This window comes from Trachemys scripta, chromosome 3, assembly GCF_013100865.1.
Source record: "Trachemys scripta elegans isolate TJP31775 chromosome 3, CAS_Tse_1.0, whole genome shotgun sequence".
Taxonomy (NCBI): Eukaryota; Metazoa; Chordata; order Testudines; family Emydidae; genus Trachemys; species Trachemys scripta.
The window spans coordinates 61968515-61988715 of NC_048300.1; the positions used below are offsets into that span (position 1 = coordinate 61968515).

General features: G+C 37.1%; 1 protein-coding gene across 4 annotated transcripts in view; it reads right to left on the reverse strand.

The window, feature by feature from the left end:
• The window catches only part of TTC27 (tetratricopeptide repeat domain 27), a 170283-nt gene that overhangs the window by 14541 nt on the left and 135541 nt on the right, over positions 1-20201 (reverse strand). For all 4 annotated transcript variants that reach the window (XM_034764918.1, XM_034764919.1, XM_034764916.1 and 1 more), the window contains 5 exons: positions 17107-17205; positions 15236-15288; positions 12267-12432; positions 5702-5899; positions 2026-2137 (listed from right to left, as the gene is read on the reverse strand). In XM_034764918.1, coding sequence (XP_034620809.1) covers positions 2026-2137; positions 5702-5899; positions 12267-12432; positions 15236-15288; positions 17107-17205 — 628 coding nt within the window. The remainder of the gene's footprint in view (positions 1-2025; positions 2138-5701; positions 5900-12266; positions 12433-15235; positions 15289-17106; positions 17206-20201) is intronic.

Here is a 20201-nt window from a genome sequence, read left to right on the forward strand (position 1 = left end):
AGGGGGGGGGGGGGGGAGGAGTGAAGCGAGAGACCGACAAAATGGCATCCAAAGTCCTTAATTCCTAAAAACTGCTACTACAATACTAAAAATTACTACCAAAACAACAAAAATACTAACTATATACAAGGGTAAAAACAGTCTTGTTTCTGTATTTTTAGAAAATGTGTCACAAGACAGGAGAGAACAGTAGAGACTCTGACTTGGACCATGCGGTGGTGAGAAAGAATTGAGGGTGCCATTGGTCAGCCCCGCCCTTTATTGCCTTGGACGAAACCCTGAGGTGGAGCAAGGGGGTGTGCGCGGATGAATGGACACTACTATTTTCAAAATCTTCGGCTCCGGATGCATACCGCATGCATATAACTAGACCCCTACTAAATTCATGGTCCATTTTGGTCAATTTAATGGTCGTAGGATTTTAAAAATTGTAAATTTCATGATTTCAGATATTTAAATCTGAAATTTCATTGTGTTATAACTGTAGGGGTTGTGATCCAACTCTGAAGGCAGCGTCGCGGAAGTAAGGGTGGCATGGTATGCTATTCCCTCCCTTTCTTCTGCGCTGTTTCTGGCAGCTGTGCGGTCTTCAGAGCTGGGCACCTGGCAGCAGCCACCACTCTCTGGACACCAGTTCTGAAGACAGCGCAGAAGTAAGGGTGGCAATACCACCACCCCCAACCCTCTTTTGGGTCAGGACCCCCAATTTAAGAAATGCTGGTCTCCCTCGTGAAATCTGTATAGCATAGGGTAAAAGTACACAAAAGACCAGATTTCATGGTCCGTGACGTGTTTTTCATGGCTGTGAATTTGGGAGGGCCCTATGTATAACCTTAGTGGATACAATAGGGACCATCACTCAAAGAAGAAAGAGTAAATATAGTGCAAGCATCTGCCCAACATCCTCAAGTGTTGAAAAATGGCATGAAGAAATAATTTAGCTTCCGCACAAGGTCCTAATCCTCCTTAACAGATGTTTCCCTGTGCTATTCTTATTACTCTTTCTAACTGCCAAATCTCTTATTACTGTCTTGTTTGTCACTACTGGCTTATTCATTGTGTCAAGGAGTAGTTGGTGAGAAGGGGTCTTTCTTTGTGGCTCAGCCTAATTTTGCATTCTTGGTTTCTCCCAGTGATCTGAACTGCTGTTTGTTGCTGGATGCAGTTGTCTAAGCCCTACTTTACACAAGTGCAGAGAAACTATATTAGGAGTTTGCACCAGTGTATACTATATTACACTATACCTCAGTGTAGTTACACTGGTGCTAATTTCCTTCAAGTAGACTGGTCCTTTAAATTTCACCATTAACATCTTTCACGCTTTAAGCTGTGAAGTAAGAAAAGGAAGTATATTATGAAGATTTGCACAATCTACTCTGAGCAGCATCTCATTTTGGCATTGTGGGTGGGTGGGCTTGGCAGAGAACTATCACTTATTTCCTCCCCTCTCCCCTTAATTAAGACCAAGGTCTCTAGAAGAACATCTGAGCCCCAATGAAGGGAAGCCAAGAAGTACAGAGATCATAGGTGGTATATCTATCTGAATCTCACTGAGAAGGATCCAAGACCAAAGAATCTATCAGAGTCCAGAGCTACACAGTCTACTGAGAATTGCCTCTCAATCTGTATCTCAAGTCAGCTGAGCTTATTTTGTGGGAGGCTTTGAAGAGTACCACTACAATATTTCTCCCCCAGTGTGCTCTCCCTTTTCACGGTTGAAACAGGAATCATTTTCTCTCAGTACTTTCTCAGGAACTTCCAGGGATCTCTACTGTGTGCTGCTCACAGTGTTTGCTGGCTCACAGGCCTTTTAAATGCGCCTCATCTTGTACTCAGGAACTCCAGCTCACCTCACCCAGACTCAACTTTTCACATGCAATAACAAGATTATATCCCAAATAATAGATGCCATATCAGTTCCAATAACTGAGGATAAGTAAAAACATATTTTGTTAGTGAGTTTCTTAAGTACTCTCTATATTCTTTATGAATAATATAAAATGTAATGTTTCAGGGCGAACATACCATGGGCAAGCTCTATGGCTCCTTTCACCAATTCTTTAAAAGACGAAATATCTTTCTCCCAATCTGCTGATTGCATTTCACATTTATGTGCCTTGGTGAGATACTGTAGTGACTGCAAAACAATCAATTAATGCAAAATTATAAAACAATTCCAGTTTAGCTTTATGCACATATTAAACACTGCTCCCAAAAAACTGAACATATCTTTAATATGATGGATTTTCTGAGAGTTAGAAGGGCTCCCTTCTCTGCAACCATTAGCACCAGCTGTAACACAGATGTTCACTGATATTGCCTCTCAAGGATGTCAGGCACATAAAATAACACGTGTCTGAAGATCATTTTTATTTTTTAAAAATTTGTCTAGACTGATGGACGTGACCCATGTTTGCCAGGTCAAAATAATTAAAAGCATATCCAAAAGGAAAAACACCTATATTTAATATTTTGAAGCCGTTCTGAACCTAAGGAATATATAGTTAAATACTACAAGGCTTTTTTCCAAAAATATTACCCAATATTATTTTTCTCAGACTGAGTTATTGCTTTGATACTGCATTTATTCCCAAAACCAAACAGAAATATAGAAAATGAATGTAAACAGTAATCAAGGAAGAATTTTCATAAGCCGGAAACTTGTAATGAAAAACAAATGAGATACCAGTTTATTAAACAAATGTATAAATGAAAGGCAATAACCACCCTTTCAATACAATTTTTGTCCTTAGTATAATAATGGAACAAATAAAGGGAAAGAAAATATCTAAGTTGTAACAGAACCACTGATCACTATGAGTTTATGAAGACCATTTCTTGCCAGACAAATGGGAAAATAAATTGGGGAATAGGAATCCAGTGCTGTACTACAAGGATCTGGTCATATTCAACATCTTCACTATCTGGAAAACAGAATTGTGATACATGAAGTGGGAGGGGGGCAGGAATAGCTCCCTTTGATGGACACCCAGCTAGCCAGTTAGCTGTAAAATCCCTGTAAAGGGTTAACAAGAAGAGAACAGGTAGTAGATAGAGGAGGCACACAATGAGGAATACAGGTTTCTGTGGGGCTAGTCCCAGAGAGGCAGTGTATAGGGCTGCCTGCAAATGCTTCCTTGCTGCAACTTCATTTACCAGACCGAGCAACAAATAGGGGTTGAGTACGTGGGTGTCAGGCAGGAAGGGAAAAAGATCTGAGGCTGGAGGGTTGTGCATGTGTGTGTGTGTGTGTGTGTGTGTTTTCTGAGCCTGGATGTATTTGGAGAGAGAGGGTACTGAGCCATGGAGAGTTTAATCGGAGGTTGTGAGTAGGAGTGTGCGTGAGAGTGAGTGAGTGTGTGCCTTGCTGGGTTGAAAGCTAGATCAGAGGGGTGGAGGTTGGGAGTAGGAGAGAACAATGAACGAGTGACTGAGGGATAAATACCACCATTTGCTATAAAAGGTGTCCGAGTTTTTCATTCTGAAAGTACAGGACTGGCATCTTTTACTTCCCACTTCCCCATCAACCATGTTCTTCCCCCAAAATATGTTTCCTTACCAGTGTCCCTATATTTCACTTTGAAACACCGATTAACATGAAGGAGAGTGTGGTGGATTATTACCTGCCACCTCAGCAACTATTTTGGACACCAGCCACGACCAGAATAGAGAGATAAAATTAGAAAAGGAAAAATTTAGTCTGAATACCAGGAAAATCTTAACAGCAGCCAGATGTATGAGGCTGTGGAGTATTCTCCCAAGGGAACTGCTGGAAGCATCATTGCTTGAGTCTTTTAAACCTCAACTAGAACATTTTCTAGTGTTGTGTTCAAAGGGGACAGATGTGCATTTGCAGGGAGAGGGACAGAATGATCTAATAGGCCTTTTCCCATCTTTATCATCTATGATGCTATAAAAACTGCAAACATTATTTTATATTCTATTCAAGTTCTTTGCTTCTTTCACACTATATGGGTTTTGAAAAACTGCAATAGACAGCTACTTTGATTTAATGCCCAATAGGCACAGGAAAACCTTCTTGGCAGCGAGGAGATGAAATGCTTACTAGTGACCTTTCAAATTTTGTACAATAAAAGTTTTATAAATTGATACTGTAAATTAATTCAAGTTGTGCCTGTAGAGACTTTAATTTCTCAGTTCTCTTTCATGCTCCCTCTACACTAAAATACAGCCATGTCAGGGAACTGTGACAAAAGGGTACCCTAACTTTTACAAATATGGTTCCAATTTGCACGGTAGACTAGATTTTAACCATGTTTCATAACCAGTCTGGTTATGACACATAGTTAAAGTCCTGTCTCCTCTACATAGTGAAACCACATTTATAACTGGGTTAGGGGAAGACCATGATGTAACCTGGCTCCCTGACATGACTATATTTATAGCGTAGACAAGCTGAGTTACTTTTTGTGTCTGATTAGTATTTAGGGATGCATTACATGATATTGCAACTTCTGTGCTTCTGAATGCAAAAAGGGCAAAATCATTTTCATTGTTCATCTATCAATGTAAAGGAGAGAGGGAGAATCAGACAAATCAAAGTCAGAGGAAAAGCAAGTGAGGGCTAAAGCATGCAAGTCCACAGTGGAGAGTTTGAAGAGAACAGAATAAGGAAGGACAAAGTGACTAGAAGTACATCACCATGGATGTGTGAACCACAAGCCCAACAATCTGCATCACGTACTTATCACAGGATATTGAGCAATCTTCCTGCCTGATATTTTTGCCCTGGCCAAGGAGTGCCATTAGAAAACACATACTGAATGCTGACATTTTATATTTTCAGGTTCAGTGAAGATCTGATAACCCAGAGCTATTTTGGGAGTGTACATGGGTATGTGAATTTTGGAAACTTAATAGCAAATTGTAAAGCACCATCCAGCATGAATAACAAAGTAAGCGCTCCAGTTGTGTAGCAGTTATTTTGGAAATGCAATCACTCTAGCCTCAATTTGTGATCTGAGAGGCTGAGGGAAAGGGGACGACATGAGGATTAGAGGCTAATATTCTATTAGGACAGAGAACTGTACATAGGCCTTGACATTTCAACAGATTAAGAATTAAGTGGAGGAAGTAAACCCACTTTAAGCTACATAGAAACAAGGCATTCTTATTCTGGAATGTGTCCACATGGAGTAGTTCAGGATTAGCTGTTTCTGAATTACTGCAATGTAGACAAGCCCTAAATATGCTTCCACATTATGATCCCAGAATTGAGTTTGGTAACTTATGATGACTCAGTGAGCCACTGTTTTCTGGAGGTTGCAGCCTTATCGCCAGAATCTAAGCTTTGAGTTAAAATTAAATCTCTAGCCATTATGGTTGCAAAGAAAACCTTCAAAATATGAACCTAGTGTAACCAACAGATGCTGTAATAGGAAAGTTCTTCTTTTGAAGAAGATTAATGTCCAAGTTTAGAATGATAGAATTATGCATATTTAAAAAAACAAACTGATGGAAAATTTAAAAATCTTCCTCCCCCCTAAAGAAAATATATATGTGGAGAAAAAAAAACCCAAAAGATAGAATGCCTGCAGCAAAATGCAGGAACAGTGGCAAAGTGTGTGTGTTGTATCTTGCTACAGTAGCTGGTCCACTAGAGGATAACAGCCTTCTACTGCTATAACAAACTCACATTTTAGAAAACAAAAACAAAACAAAAAACAACCTCAACATTTACCTTTTCAATATCTTCAGGGTTATCACTGTGTCCATTTCCACAGAGTCTGGCATACAGTCTCCAGATTTCCGCATCACCTGTCACTCTTGAAGTCACTCTGCCAAACAGCTCCTGCAATTTCCCCTTCAACCCCGTTGCCACCTCTCCATTGCGATCAGCCATTCCATCCACCACTGCCCTGACCAGAATATTCAGCACCTTAGAAAGCAGTCAGAGAGAGCTTTCATTTATATTCTGATAAACACTAACAAATTTTGGCTTTTGATATCTCTGTAACATTTGGACTCCAGTATATAGTCACTGATAATTTAGTAAATTACAAAGACTTTACAACACAAAGATGGCAAAATAAGCTTACAAAAATGTTCTTATATAATTATGTGGGATACCAAAAAGTATATTATGAGTGAAGTTCACCCATTTAAACCTCATCTAGACTTTCTGCAAAGGAGTTTTATAGGTGGAGCAAGTATGCAGGAGGCTTCTGTCCTCCCTCCAGTGAGCAGTGGTGGAAATTTTGTGCTTTCCCAAAAAAGCTGGTGTGAAGGGGGGCTTTAGGAATAGTCCAGGAGCAGGATGCTGCATGTGAGAAATACAATTTTAGATTATAAGTGGGAGCTGGAGCACCACCTATTATTATGGTTGCCTGACACGTCTCATTATAAGACCGTTTTCAAGTACTTGGAACGTAACTGAACTTTTACCATTTTGGCTGAAGTTTTCCAAGCTAGGTGTTTGCCTCAGGTTGAATTTACTGGAAAATTTCAACAAATTCAGGGCAGCCATTTCCAAGAACAAAGTTAGGGGAAAATACATTGTTATGCTCATGTTTAAAATTTCTGGCAAACTTTACTTTGAGAATCTCTACCGTCTCCATGCTTTGAAGCAGGGATTTGAAATTTGGCAGGGGATGACCTTCGTGTCAGGGATGTGTCTCTTGTCCAACCTGTGGAAACCTGGCAATTTGTCCAAGTTATAAATCTTTGAAAAATCAACATTTGCATATGCTCAGTGGAGACTTACTAGAGCTTTGCAGCTTAATTCCCTGAAGATTCTGTCTGCACTGAGCATACTCCAGCCTAGGGCTGAGCAGGACTTTCTCTGCATTTGTAGCTGATGCTGCAGGCTGGGCTGAGGCCAGGCACAGGAGTTGAGAGGAGGTGCTGCTAACGCCACCCTGCTGGGCTGAGACACCAAGGAGTGCGACACCTGGGGTGCTGCCTCACTTGAATGTAGATGGGTCAAGAGTCGGATTAGGGAGGTGGAGAGAGTAGACCAGGATGAAGACTGAGGCTGGGAGACAGGTAGGAAAAAAGGGTGGGGTTGGAGGAGGTGTTGCGTAGACAACCTTAATTTTGGTATTTTCTGACTGCTTGGCATTGCAACCTTTAATAACATTCTTTAACTTAGTTTTTTCCTTGTATAGTATTAATAAATCATTGAGAATAAATATCAAAGAAATAATGCTAATTGGCATTACCTAACAATAAGATACTTCTTAGATAATAGAATCCTTATTGTGGTTAGGATACAGGATATTAATCCTGCAAGAAAGCTACATTTATGACTACTCAGAATGATTCACTGATGTACCACTATCATGCTAAAAATATGAAAAGCTTAGAACCCTTAAAAATGGAGATGGGTACAGGACATTAAAAACACTAAGTTTAAGACATTCTGTGCTATTCATAATAACTGTTGTATTTATAAGCATCAATAATATTACACATTCCAAACAATTTTACTTTAAGCTAGCCAACAAAAAACATTTATTTTTCATGAAACAGCTAAATGTTTCTATTACAAATATTTTTCTCAACAGTATAATTGAATTACACTGTTTGGTCAAAACCAACAGCAATCAAGTGATTCTCATGATTCTTATGTATTTCAAATTCCTGGTCGGTAGCACAGTAAATTTAAAATGAGTGATATTACAAAATAGGTCTACTAAACTATATTGTAATGTAAAAACACTATATTCTATTACTATATCATACTCAATAGTATAAAACAGATAAATAATACATTAAAGTATAGGTTCTACTTGAAAAGGGGCTAAATCATAATCATGTCTTGGTTATATTGCCTGTTAAAAATATTTTTGTTAGAATTGCAAGCTAATTGCATCTAAACACCAAAACAGGGTTAGCAATCAAGACACAACTTTCTACTTTCAGAACACAATTTTAATGGTTAAACTTTTATTTAAATGTCCTCTGAGAGAAGTTAAATTGCCATATCCACTAATACTCCACCACATTCAATAGATGTTAAGTTAAAAAGGATCCTGTGCAAGCAACAGCTTTTATTTTCTTATGTCTGTTTAATAAGCTATGCCTCATATGACCACTGTACAAAGCATCTGTGTGTTTAACAGTGCTCCACTATACCACGATTCCTCCTCCTTTCTCATATCTATTTTTTTGACCCACACTAATTTATTAAAAACAAAACAAAAACACAAGAAAAAAAACCTACCCTAAAACATCTTAACTGATGTTAGTTTACCTCATTTCACAATTACTATGTTGTACAACAGCTCTTTTCATATAAAAATTCAAACTAGTGAAAACATGTTCAAAAGCTGCACTGATGCTAATCAAAGCTGACAGAGCTCAAGTGAGAAAAGAACCTTCAGATAACAGGCCTCTCACGATAAGTCAGCACTCTGTAAGGCAGCTCTCTGTAAATACACTCATTGCAAATACTTTCCCAAATTAAAGCTTAAAATCAAGGAAGTGATCATTAATGAACAGCTTGAGAGCACAGGTGTGTCTTGAAAATGTTAATCCCCCACCTCCTCATTCAAAATCCCTGTTGGAAAGTGTCCTTACAGAAATACAAGCACAAAAAGCTTTTGCTTCTGCCTCTTATTACAAAACATTCTAGCAGCATGAGCCAGTTGAATGAGGATAATACATAATGGGAAGAGGCAGTAGGAACCTTCACTCTATGCTGTTTCCTGTGTGGGATCCTGTATTCACATTAAGCCGCGCACAGTGAATTCACATTCACAGACAGTACAGTATGTAGCTTTGATTCTGAAAGCGATGTTGCAAAACATCCCAACAATCAATGGAGCATTTAGTGTCTTTGTTATCCTCAGCATGTTAACATTACAGATAAACACCGACTGCTTGGCTTCAGTGATCTGCATTCTGTAAAAAGTTATGTGATTAATACTTTTGGAAGTCCCTCGGATAACATTCCCATACACACCAGAGGTTAAATCATTGGAGGGAGGCAGATTCTCAGCTAGTGTAAAGACAGTTTACACCAGCTGAGATTCTGGCCCAGGTCTTTTTTTTTTTCTGGTAAATTGTGACTTAATTATTGGCTAAACCAGGGGTAGGCAATCTATGACATGTGTGCCGAAGGCGGCACGCGAGCTGATTTTCAGTGGCACTCACACTGCCCAGGTCCTGGCCACCGGTGTGAGGGGCTCTGCATTTTAATTTAATTTTAAATGAAGCTTCTTAAACATTTAAAAAACCTTATTTACTTCACATACAACAATAGTTTAGTTATATATTATAGACTTATAGAAAGAGCCCTTCTAAAAATGTTAAAATGTATTACTGGCACGCGAAACCTTAAATTAGAGTGAATAAATGAAGACTCGGCACCCCACTTCTGAAAGGTTGCTGACTCCTGGGCTAAACTGTACTCACATACAGGCACGAACCTAAAAAACTTGCCAATTGGCTTCTAAAAAGGTGCCAGAGTCTCTCCTTCAATATTTTTTTTTCAACCATCTAGATTGACAGGCCTAGTGACTGAAGTCCTCCTTTTAGACACAGAGAAGTTATAGTCTGGGTAGCAATCATGCAGATTTCACAGTCTCTCTCATCAATATGTTCCAACCACTTTTTTCTGATTAACATGCTTTAAAATGTAGACATTGTAAATGTAAGTGTTCATATCACAAAGCTGAGAAGGATCTGTAGGCTAAGGAGAAAGAGAGGGAGTTTTCTTACATATGAAAGACAGTGTTGTTCACTTTTAACAATATATCTATTTAATAACATCACTATAAAAAGTCCAGAGTGTTAGCTTAGACACGTGATCCATGCAAAGATCAATTATTGTTAATGGGACACATCTCAGTTTTTTCCTCAGATCATTTTTATTTTATATATGGGACTGATTATTAATATTTTTCCCTTTAGAATTTTGCCTGTAGCAGCTGTATGTGTATACATTCAACTTCACAATATCCTACAGCCTATCATATTTCCTGCCATGAAGGGGTCTGTGATATCATAGGATAACTAGAATAAACTCAGAACCATAATTTCCCACAATTACATTTTGTGGTCACAAATCCAAAACAGAAAAGCAATGACCTAACATACAAATAGAAAACATATTATAATTCAATTACAAACTCCTTTACAGAGTTAATAAAATTGTATTAGTTTAAAAACATCTTTGAATACTATGGTGAAATAATATTAAGAATCTGACCACAGCATACAAAACCAGGGATATTCTAAATTACTTCCATTATACACTACTAATTTGGTACATTTAGTTTTGTATCAGAGAATACTAGAACAATGGGCTATGAAGCAGAGCATGGGTGATTTTTTATTTATGGGTCATAAGGGTTTGTACTGTTAATGTGTTGGGCACTATTTGTATATCCATCCTCCTAGTTTAGGTTGTTACCTAATACTGATTTAACCAAAGTTTTTATGTTCTTCCCCCTCTCTTTCTTGACGTCAACTAGTACAGCAGTTAATAAAATAATATCAGAGCTGCTGAATATATCTAGCAAGATGATCAAGTTGCACTGGCACGGAAAGAGGCATGTGATAGACACACCAATTTCCACTTAGCCATGTGTATGGTTTACTTAGGTGTCTATTATCAGGTATGCTGCTAATCCATTGCAGGGGAGATGAAGTGTCAGAGGGAAGGAAAAGAACGAATGCTGAAGTCAGGCTGCAAGGTGGGATGGTAGATAGTCTAGGGCACTGACTTTCTGGAAATATTGAACAGGCTGTGTTTCATCTAAGAACCATAACTTAACTGTTTAGTTTTATCTATTCATTGTTAGCTACTAGAGTATTCTGTTCCTCCCTAAGCAATTATTAATACAAGCCTTCCTGGAATTCTTAATCAGATTTTGGGCTTATTCATAACCATGTATCAAAATCCCTCAAATTGCATATAGCTATATTAAAGAGAACATGCAGAAACTTGGAAGGCTTTTTAAGGTCCATCTCTACTGGGACATCTTGAACAAAAACTCAGGACATTTAACATCAATACAGTCCTAAACAAAGTGTGTGATTAAAAACTGTATGGAAAAATAGAACAGAAAGGAGAATTATGCAACAAAAGAGGAAAATTATTCTAAGCAATATGCAAAAAGCTTAACTGAATATCCAATAAAAAATCCTAAAAGAACACCCTTGATGATGAAAGGAGCACATACTAGCTCAGAATACGTGAACTATCACAGCAGAAAAGGCAAATTTGTTCACATTATTTTACTTCTTGTAGGCTAACGACAATCTGACCAACTAAAATGATATTAGAATCATTTCTGGAGTGCATTGTGTAACATAACTATTATTTGAATCAGTAATTCAAAAAGGCACTTCCTAACCAGAAAAATCTACACTGTGTCCCCATGAATAAACATGATTCCTTCCTAATGACAGCATTGTAGCTGCCAATAGACTAATCCTTACCACATGGAAAACTACTGATGTTTCCACAGACATTGATTTGTGATTGAAATACACTAGAGAGCTTTAAACCCTTTTCAATTTTAACTATCTCAAATTTGATTGATTTTGCTCATATGGAACAACAGGCTGACTTGGTTGTGGTGGTTTTTATACAAGTGATTAATACTAATACTTGAGCATTCTTGGTAAAAAGTAAACTGAAAAAGAAAAAGAGCAAGCGAGATGCCTTTGACAGTCATAGTACAGTGTATTCCTTATATCTCCTGATCAAACTCAACGTTTGCCAGGGATATAAAGCACATCTAATACATAAGAGCAAATATTAGCCTTCATTTACTACAGTGAAAGGCATATGAAGTTCATCCATTACATTTTCATAGTATTGAATTATGTAGATTTAATACTGCAATTACATATTTTTCAGTACGTGAAATTTAATTCATTTGTAAAGGTTTGGTTGTATAAGATATACATTTTCAAATTTATGGAGGAAAATCATAACCTTACTACAGCTGTAAGGTCTAAAACAATCTGTATTAATGTTTACAGTGAGATACATAAGAGTGTATGAAAAATGAAATAATCCCCAACAGTTCAATTTAGGGATGGACCTGACCAGCAAACTCTAAATTTATTCTTCCCCAAAGCCTGGGGATGTTGGAATTCAGGGTATTGTTTTGGTCTCTTCTCCAATTTAAATTATTTCTCTTTACAATCAAAGTCTCATAATGAAGTATACTTTCATTGTAAAGTATGCTATTGTTATTGAAATGTACTTGATAATGATGCAAATAATTTCTACAAGAAAAATGAATGTATATGAACATGTAAAAAACATAAAAAGAAATCCATCCCACCTGCACATCTTTGTACTTTTCTTGTAAATCCATGAGCCGGTGATAAGCTTTAATTGCTTCTGAAAACTCTCCAATGTCTGTACTGGTAACAAGGTAATTCTCCCAAATCTGCCAGTGTTCATAGTTACACTTGAGAGCTTCTTGGAGAGTGCGAAATGCTTGGATTCTAGTTAAGAATAAAAACAAAAGATTTGGCATATAACATATTAAAAGCATTCTGTGTTTACTTAAAGGCTACATAAATCATGAACATATTTTGAAAACAGATGCAACGTTAAGATTAGTTGCTCAGAATTTACACGAAAGCTTGAGAATCCCTTTCTTTCATGCCCTTCTGCTCAAACCAGTTGATTACATAGCTCACTATCTCATATGTGTTCTGAGATATCTTTCTCTCTCTCAGTGATACCAGTTGGCCTTAGTGAAGATGACCTAGTTGTTGGCCTTCCTGCAACAGTTGGTCCTCTATTATCATTCTGGTGATATATATTGAGTCAGTGGTCCTTTACCACTTTCAAATCCTTTCTCCCTGGGACAGCAACATAAGTAGACTATTGATTTGCTTCCTGAATACTCAGAAACCTCAGCTGTTAATAAATAAGCTGTTTTGCAGGACCTATTTGTTGTCCACCTTCTTTTGAAAAGACATTGAGCTAGCCCTTAAATTCAGTAACCACAGATAATGAAAAATACTCCATTAATCTCCCCTTACACATAACCTACAAAAGAAAAACCACATAATTTACTGTAGTAAGTTGTCTGCAAACACTTGATCAGATCATATAAGGTTTTAATCAAGAAGCAAAAAAATATAATTGTCATTAATCAACACAATTTATTGTGATAAATACAACTTTGGCCCTTTCCAATTAACAGGAATGAAAGACACCTAGTATAATGGACAGACCTTTTACTATTGTTTGTTATGCATATAAAGAAAATATTACAATAAATATAACCATTGTATAGGAAAAAAAACAGAAAGCAGGTGTTTATTTAATCACTTCAGTAAATGTAAATGCTGTTACATTTTGGCAAAATAAAAAACTGTCATTCTTATTGCTTGGTAACTTTTTCTTGTTTTTAAAAAAGAACACAGTAGATTAAGAGATTCCAAAGCCAGAGGGACACTAGATCATCTAGTCTGACCTTCTGTATAAAACACAGGCCATAGAACTTCACCAAAATAATTGTTTCCACTGCTATTTTAAATGCACCTTTGGGTTTAAATCTCCTCATACAGTTTGGCCATATGTATTGATATTTTCAATCTTGAATCTGAATTCTGCCAACAAATGATGACAACGCAATTAACCTCTCGCTGCAGTTGTAATAGATTTTTGAAAAATAAAATAGTTTTTTAATGCTGAGTTATTACAGTGGAAAGAAATATGAAAATGATGATTCAATTCACAGCACATCAAAAATATTTTCCAACACTTAATATTTTTGTCTATATTAAGGATATAAAATACTTTGCAATTTTGGCAAGAGTTTTTCTTGATATCATAAAATTGAAGTCAAAGTAAAAAAAGTAAAGTAGACCGCATCGCTCAATAGTGCCTTTGCCCTATGCTGTAAACGGGCAGGTGGAAATCATTCTGATGAAGCATACTTCTAATTATTAGGCATAGGACAATATATACAGCCCTTGAAGTGCCATAGCATGTTTTGTAGGTTGAGAAGTAGGAGTCAAACACCAACATTTGCTGATTGGAAGAGGAAACATTTTGAATTAATCTACTTCTGAATTAAAACAGTGCATTCTGAGTGACTGCATAACCACACTATCTTGTGAACAGGTAACAGGTTGTCCTTTTTAGCGTTCAACTGGGATAATGAATAAATAAGTAATTGTCTGATTCAATCTTCCTGATTTTGATAACTGACTGTGAAGTTCCTTCAAGACACTTCCACGAAGGCACCAGGAACTGAAGAAAAGGACATTTGGTCAAACTGTTTATTTCTATTCCTCGTTTCAGCGTGGGTAGTCATTCTACCTCTTGCTTTCTTCTCTTCGTCTCTCCATAAATATGTCTAAACGTCTCAGACTTATTTATAGAATTTGCTACAATGCATTTTCATGGCAATTTATTTCATGTGTTTACCACTTTGTGTGAACTCACTGTTCTTCTTCTCATTTTTATTTCATTTCATGAAAGCTAAACCACATAAATTGTTCACAATGTCAGTTTTTAAAACAAAACCCTGGCAATTTCAATATACCCATATTTTCATGCTTCTACTTTTCACTCTAAAGTTTTATTCTTTTTTGGTAGAAAATATAATGGGACACAGTCCAAGTACAGAGTATTATCTCAATTAAATTGTTCTTCAATATTAAGCCCTTGCAAGAACATTACCAAAAGGTATCTATGGGAACTTTAATATTACAACAAGTCAAAATACAGAAATAAGAAATTAGTCTGCTTTGAGTCTGGGTTTCCTCTATTAATGGTTAATTTGGAGGGAAAAGAACAAGCAGACTATTATGCATATGAATCTCCATCTGCTTTTATGATATGAATAGTAAACTACTTCTTGTTCCCTCAAATCTCATGAGCTGAATATAGAATGAATCAATACAGGTTTGACTATATCCTCTGTTTTAAAATGGACACATCTTTTTTTGGCTTCACAGTCCAATTAATTTCCATTTCTAGTATGAATAATTTTGATTCATTTGTACTTAGTGTATAATAAGTGATGAATTATGAATTTGAAAATATCAGCTCCAAATTATTGCTCTCTTTACAAAGCTAATTAAATATATTTTTCTCCAACTGAAAGGGGATTAATTGCTAATTAGTATCACTGTAGGAAACCTACTGGGAGACTAGACTGAAGGGTAGAGGACTAGCATTAATGAGTAAACCACATCGTGAGAATAATATCTCAGTGTTAGGAGAAAGGAAATCAGAAATATTTATTTTGGAAGCAGCATTCTCTAAACCTTTTGAAATACTTACTTCTGTTTCAATCTGATATATGCAGTTGATAAATTGTTCCAGGCCTCAGCATTCTGCAATTATAACAGAGGAAGCACTTAACAAAATCAAAGACATTGCACTTATTTGGGAAAAATCATTTGAATAAAACATAAAATTATAAAAGACTTACATGACTAATTTTCCTTCTTATATACATACATTAATAAATGCACATACATATTAAATATTAAGGTGGCAAGAACATTAATTAAAAATATTAAATTTGCCTGGTAACTAAACAAAATGATAGCAACAATCAGAAATATAAGAGAAATGGTTAAATTGTAAATGGTTAAATTAATTCTGTTCTGGCATTGAACATATTGAGTCTGATTCTGCTTTCACTTACACTGATGAAAATCTGGAGTAACTCCACTGAAGTCAGAGGAGTGACAATGGTGTAAACCCAAGACAAGAACAGAACCAGAATATTTCAGTGAAATTAACTTCGGGGCTGAGGGTAACAGACTTATGGACCACTGAAGGCCTCAGTGTTTTGCAGGCTTAGTTTAGACTTAACTAGTGTAACGGCCTACTGTGACTAAGAGTATGTCTACACTACGAGTGCTATAGTGGCACAACTGCACTGCTGCAGCTACACTGTTGTAGTGCTGTACTGAAGACACTTGCTATAGAGATGGAAAGGGTTTTTCGGTTGCTGTAGTAAATCAACCACCGGAGAGGAGATAGCTAGGTCTACAGAAGAATTCTTCCATTGATGTAGTGGTGTCTACACCGGGGCTTAAGGACAGGCTAATTACGTTTCTCAGGGGATATAAATTTTTCAGACCTCTGAACAACATAGCTAGGTCAACCTAAATTTTAGGTGTAGACCAGGACTAAGAGCCCAATCCTGCATCCTTTACTCACATAAATCCCATTTAAGCCATTAGGAAATCAACTTGTCTATTTCTGTGAATACAGACAGGACTGAGTTGTACTAAACAAGTTGGAATGATTTCCATAAAAAGTTGGTTTTAATTTACAGTTTAACAATTCATATTCATGGATACAAGAAAATGCACAACTGAGTTATATTTCAGATTACACTGAAATAATTTGTTTTTTAAATTTAATTTTTTTTTTTTAGTAAAAATAAATGAATACCATCAATATACTTCTCTTGAAGCAGGGAAGATGAGATAGAGGTTTCTACTCCTAAGGCCAGACCTGCTGATAGAACAGTACAGGCCAACATACCCTTGTGCAGACTCAAAGCATTCTTCCCTACATCACTTACACACAAAAAACAAAGGGAGTATAATCCTGCTGGCATCCTGTGAGCCTGGCAATGGTGGACACACACCTGCATGATGCACCCCTGTAAAGGTGGATCCCAAACACCTCCCAGTTTGTGGGAGACTGAGTTCAATCTCAAATTTAGTCCCAAAGGCCAATTATCTGCCATTTCTTTAGTGAGTGTTTCTAACTGAGATTAGTTTGCCACTTCCACAGAAAGATTAATTAAGCAGCACAGCTGACTGAAGAGTGCAGGAGGCTTCTTTAAAGTCTAGAGTGGACTAAGCATTTTAACAAATTATCTATTTAATAATATGCTCCTTCACTTCTAATTTTTTTAATCAAAAAGAACTTGTGCATTATCTGCTTTATTTTAATGCTGTATGACACCATAAAGGACGTACGTACGTGTGCAAAATAGAAAAGTCAAGTATCAAGCAAATCTTTTTGTGATGCTAAATGAGAAAATACATCCTTTATGAACAGGGTAAAAATTGAACAATTAGAACTAAGGCATGAATCACATTTGGGGGGCGGGGGGGGAGTCGTCACTGGTTGCTTTCACAAACTATTAGATGAGCAAAGATAAATCTTCAATAAATTGTACATACTTCAGGTTCCAACATCACACAGCGCTGAAATGCTCTGGCAGCACCGTCATAGCCTTCCAAAGCTAAATAGGCACAGCCCAAAGAAAACCACACACCCAACTGAAAAGAAAACAAAGAGAAAGAGAATTCAGTATGTATGTTCAGCACAAAAGAAATTAGTTAAGATTCGTCCATGCTCAAACCCATACATTTCTTGATATTATAGGGCATTGCGCTATATGTAAGGCCCTTCACTTCCAGTTTTTATTTTGTTTAGAATTTTTTTAGTGTTTATTACATTATTTGAAAAATGGGTGAAAATTAACTTCACAGTTTTCTGGATAATTATTGGGGTTAATGTTGGAGGACAGGGGAGAGGGAAAAAACAGAGAAAACTAAGTAGTGAAAGCAAAATAAGTTTACTGATGTGATTAATTTTTTTCTTTTAAAAACAATTTACAGTTGTGATGCTTGAGATAAAGGGTGTCAGTGTAAATCCGAAAGTTCTGGGTAGAATAGGCTTTCAGCAGTTTTTTCAAAATGTCTGTTCAACAGTTCATTCTCTTGCAGTCTTGGATGTACCTGAATTTAGAACAATATTCTTTCCACATCAGCTGAGCTAGGCAGGACACTGAAGATGAGGGAAGTAGCATAGCTCGAATCTGGGAAGTAGGTGTGGTGAATTTCTCAGAATTCAAATAGAATGGTGCCGCGATTGGCTGGAGAAGGTATCGCCATGTAAGCATGGAGTTTGCTTTTCAGGTTAGCCCTTTCTTCATTAAATGTATATCAGAGACCACATTATTACAATGGTGATCAAACAGCACAACAATTTTCCGGAATGCTAATTCGTTCTTAAAAGCATCAGGGGACACGAGTGACATAGCTTTGCATGAAAATTTTGGAAAGCCTTTCTGAATATTGCTCCCTGACTGGCAAAATGGACATGAAAGGATTTATTTTTTTTCTAGAATCTCTCCAGATGTGCTTTTGTGCAAAGTTCTGCAGTGACACTGTTGACCAGAGTGCCATGCGCTTCTGTGTTAGAGAATGTTGTGTCTGCTGAAGAACAAGATTCCAATTTCTTTTATACTTCATACAATGACTGAAGGGTTTTGATCAAAATTTGAGTTTTGTGCAAAGGATTTGCCTAGTTTCTTGAGTAGCTGCTTGAATTTTCAGCTTTTGCACTGCTGAACTCTTCATAATCTTACAGCTGAATGAGGACACTCCATGCCTTCTGAACACTCTGTACAACTAACTATCAGCTACACCATCTTTTCAGTACAACGGCAATCGGAAGGCTGCATTCAAATTTGTTATCTTTGCAGACATCACAGAAGATATTTTTCATTTTACTGGAATACCAAAAAATAGCACTAGCTTCAATTAACAACTTCCTTAAATTAGCCATTTCTGGAATACCCACTGCATGAGAGAGCAATGTACAGTAAATGACCTTGGCAAGACAAACAAAGCAATTTAGGTTTTTCATTCAGCTTTACTTCCTGTGTTACCTTCATGCAGTAAGAGGCAGAGCAGAGCAAATATGACTTGGTCAGGTTGATTGAATTTGGCAGGAATTTTCACAGCCAGGCAGAACTTTCAGACAGAATCTCCCAAAAGATCATCACCAAGGCCTAACTATTGCCCTGAGAAGTACAGGACACAGAGAAATTCACTTATTACTCATGTCAATCTTGATTTTTCTTCCATGTCTGTGTGAATATTGCTTCCAATGTACATTTATTTCTGTTTTTGCTTTCTTCTCTTAGCCTTAAATGTAGTTTACTTTCCAAACATTCTTTAATCTGGTGTGCCCAGGTTTCAACTTCTATGGCACAACATGGACAGTGCAAACATTCAGACTCACTCTTGTTCTGCTTTTCTTTTTTAAAACGTAAGGTGTTTTTTTTATATTCTGAAAAAGTCGAGATGTAGTTTTTCAGTTTTGATCAATGAAAAGTGGAAGTAGTTCACACTGTGAACTGATGCTTAAATGAGGCCTTCTCTTCACACAATTTAAGTACACAGGGCAGAGAAATTCAAATGTGTCTCAGAAAAGGCCTACTCCAGCAACTAAAATGGATTGCTATCATGGAGAGAACAGATGGTAGGTGAGGGGTGACTAATATTCTTGGAGGAGCAGTGGGCGGGGGGCAGAGGGTACCTGGCAGATGAGGTGTGTCTGGTACTCTCTAGGTACAGTGGGTGGGGGGTGTCTGGCAGAGGAGGTGGTGCCCAACATTCACAGGGGCCCGTGGATGGAGGAGGGGTACACAGTATTTTCGGGGGCTGCAGGAGGGCCACTATCCTCCCTTTCCACATGACATGCTCTCAGAAGAGCTGGGATCAGGTAGGGACTCTGTCTATATGATATTTAGATATTCAGATATAACTTTGTATTACAATAAGTAATATCTTCCAAACAAAATATGGAGCAATTTTTTGTCCAAAGTTTTTAACAATCATGGATATACAGAAGTATAAAATATATGGGAATTGCTTCATTCTCCACACAGGGTTTGCGCTTACAGTGCACAGCACCAATGCACACTCGTTTAGAAAAGCAGGTGAATAACACTCAAAAAGGTTTGCCTCTTTTGTTGTATTTTGTGAGAAAATTATGTTCATTTTTGGGTCCTGGCTATAAATATCATTGTTAACGGTAGAAAATTTGTTTTGCAGTACAAAATTACATTTTCTACATTAAAATTTCAGATAATTAAAAATGAATTATAGCTGCAAAAGCTATGATGTTACAATATTAAATTTCCCCACTAATTATAATTAAAAAAAAAACCCTAAGATTTTTAGAGAGAGAAAACTGCCCAAATAATGTGTTTGTTTTTTTGTTTTGAATGCAGCAAACTTTTGTTGATAAGCTTCAACTAGCATTACCTACAAACACACCTCTAATCCTTTTTTGTGCAATAATTAGATGTTGAGGCACTGCTTAAGCGAGTAAAGACACTCCTGAACCCTGAGAATATGTATGCGGGTATGTACCCCACAGGGGTCTCTACTCACCCAAGCAGTGCCTCCCTTGTCTATACTGCTATTTTTACCAGTGTAGTGTCCCGCTGCTGGAGTCTTTCCCCACCGCAGGGAAAGGT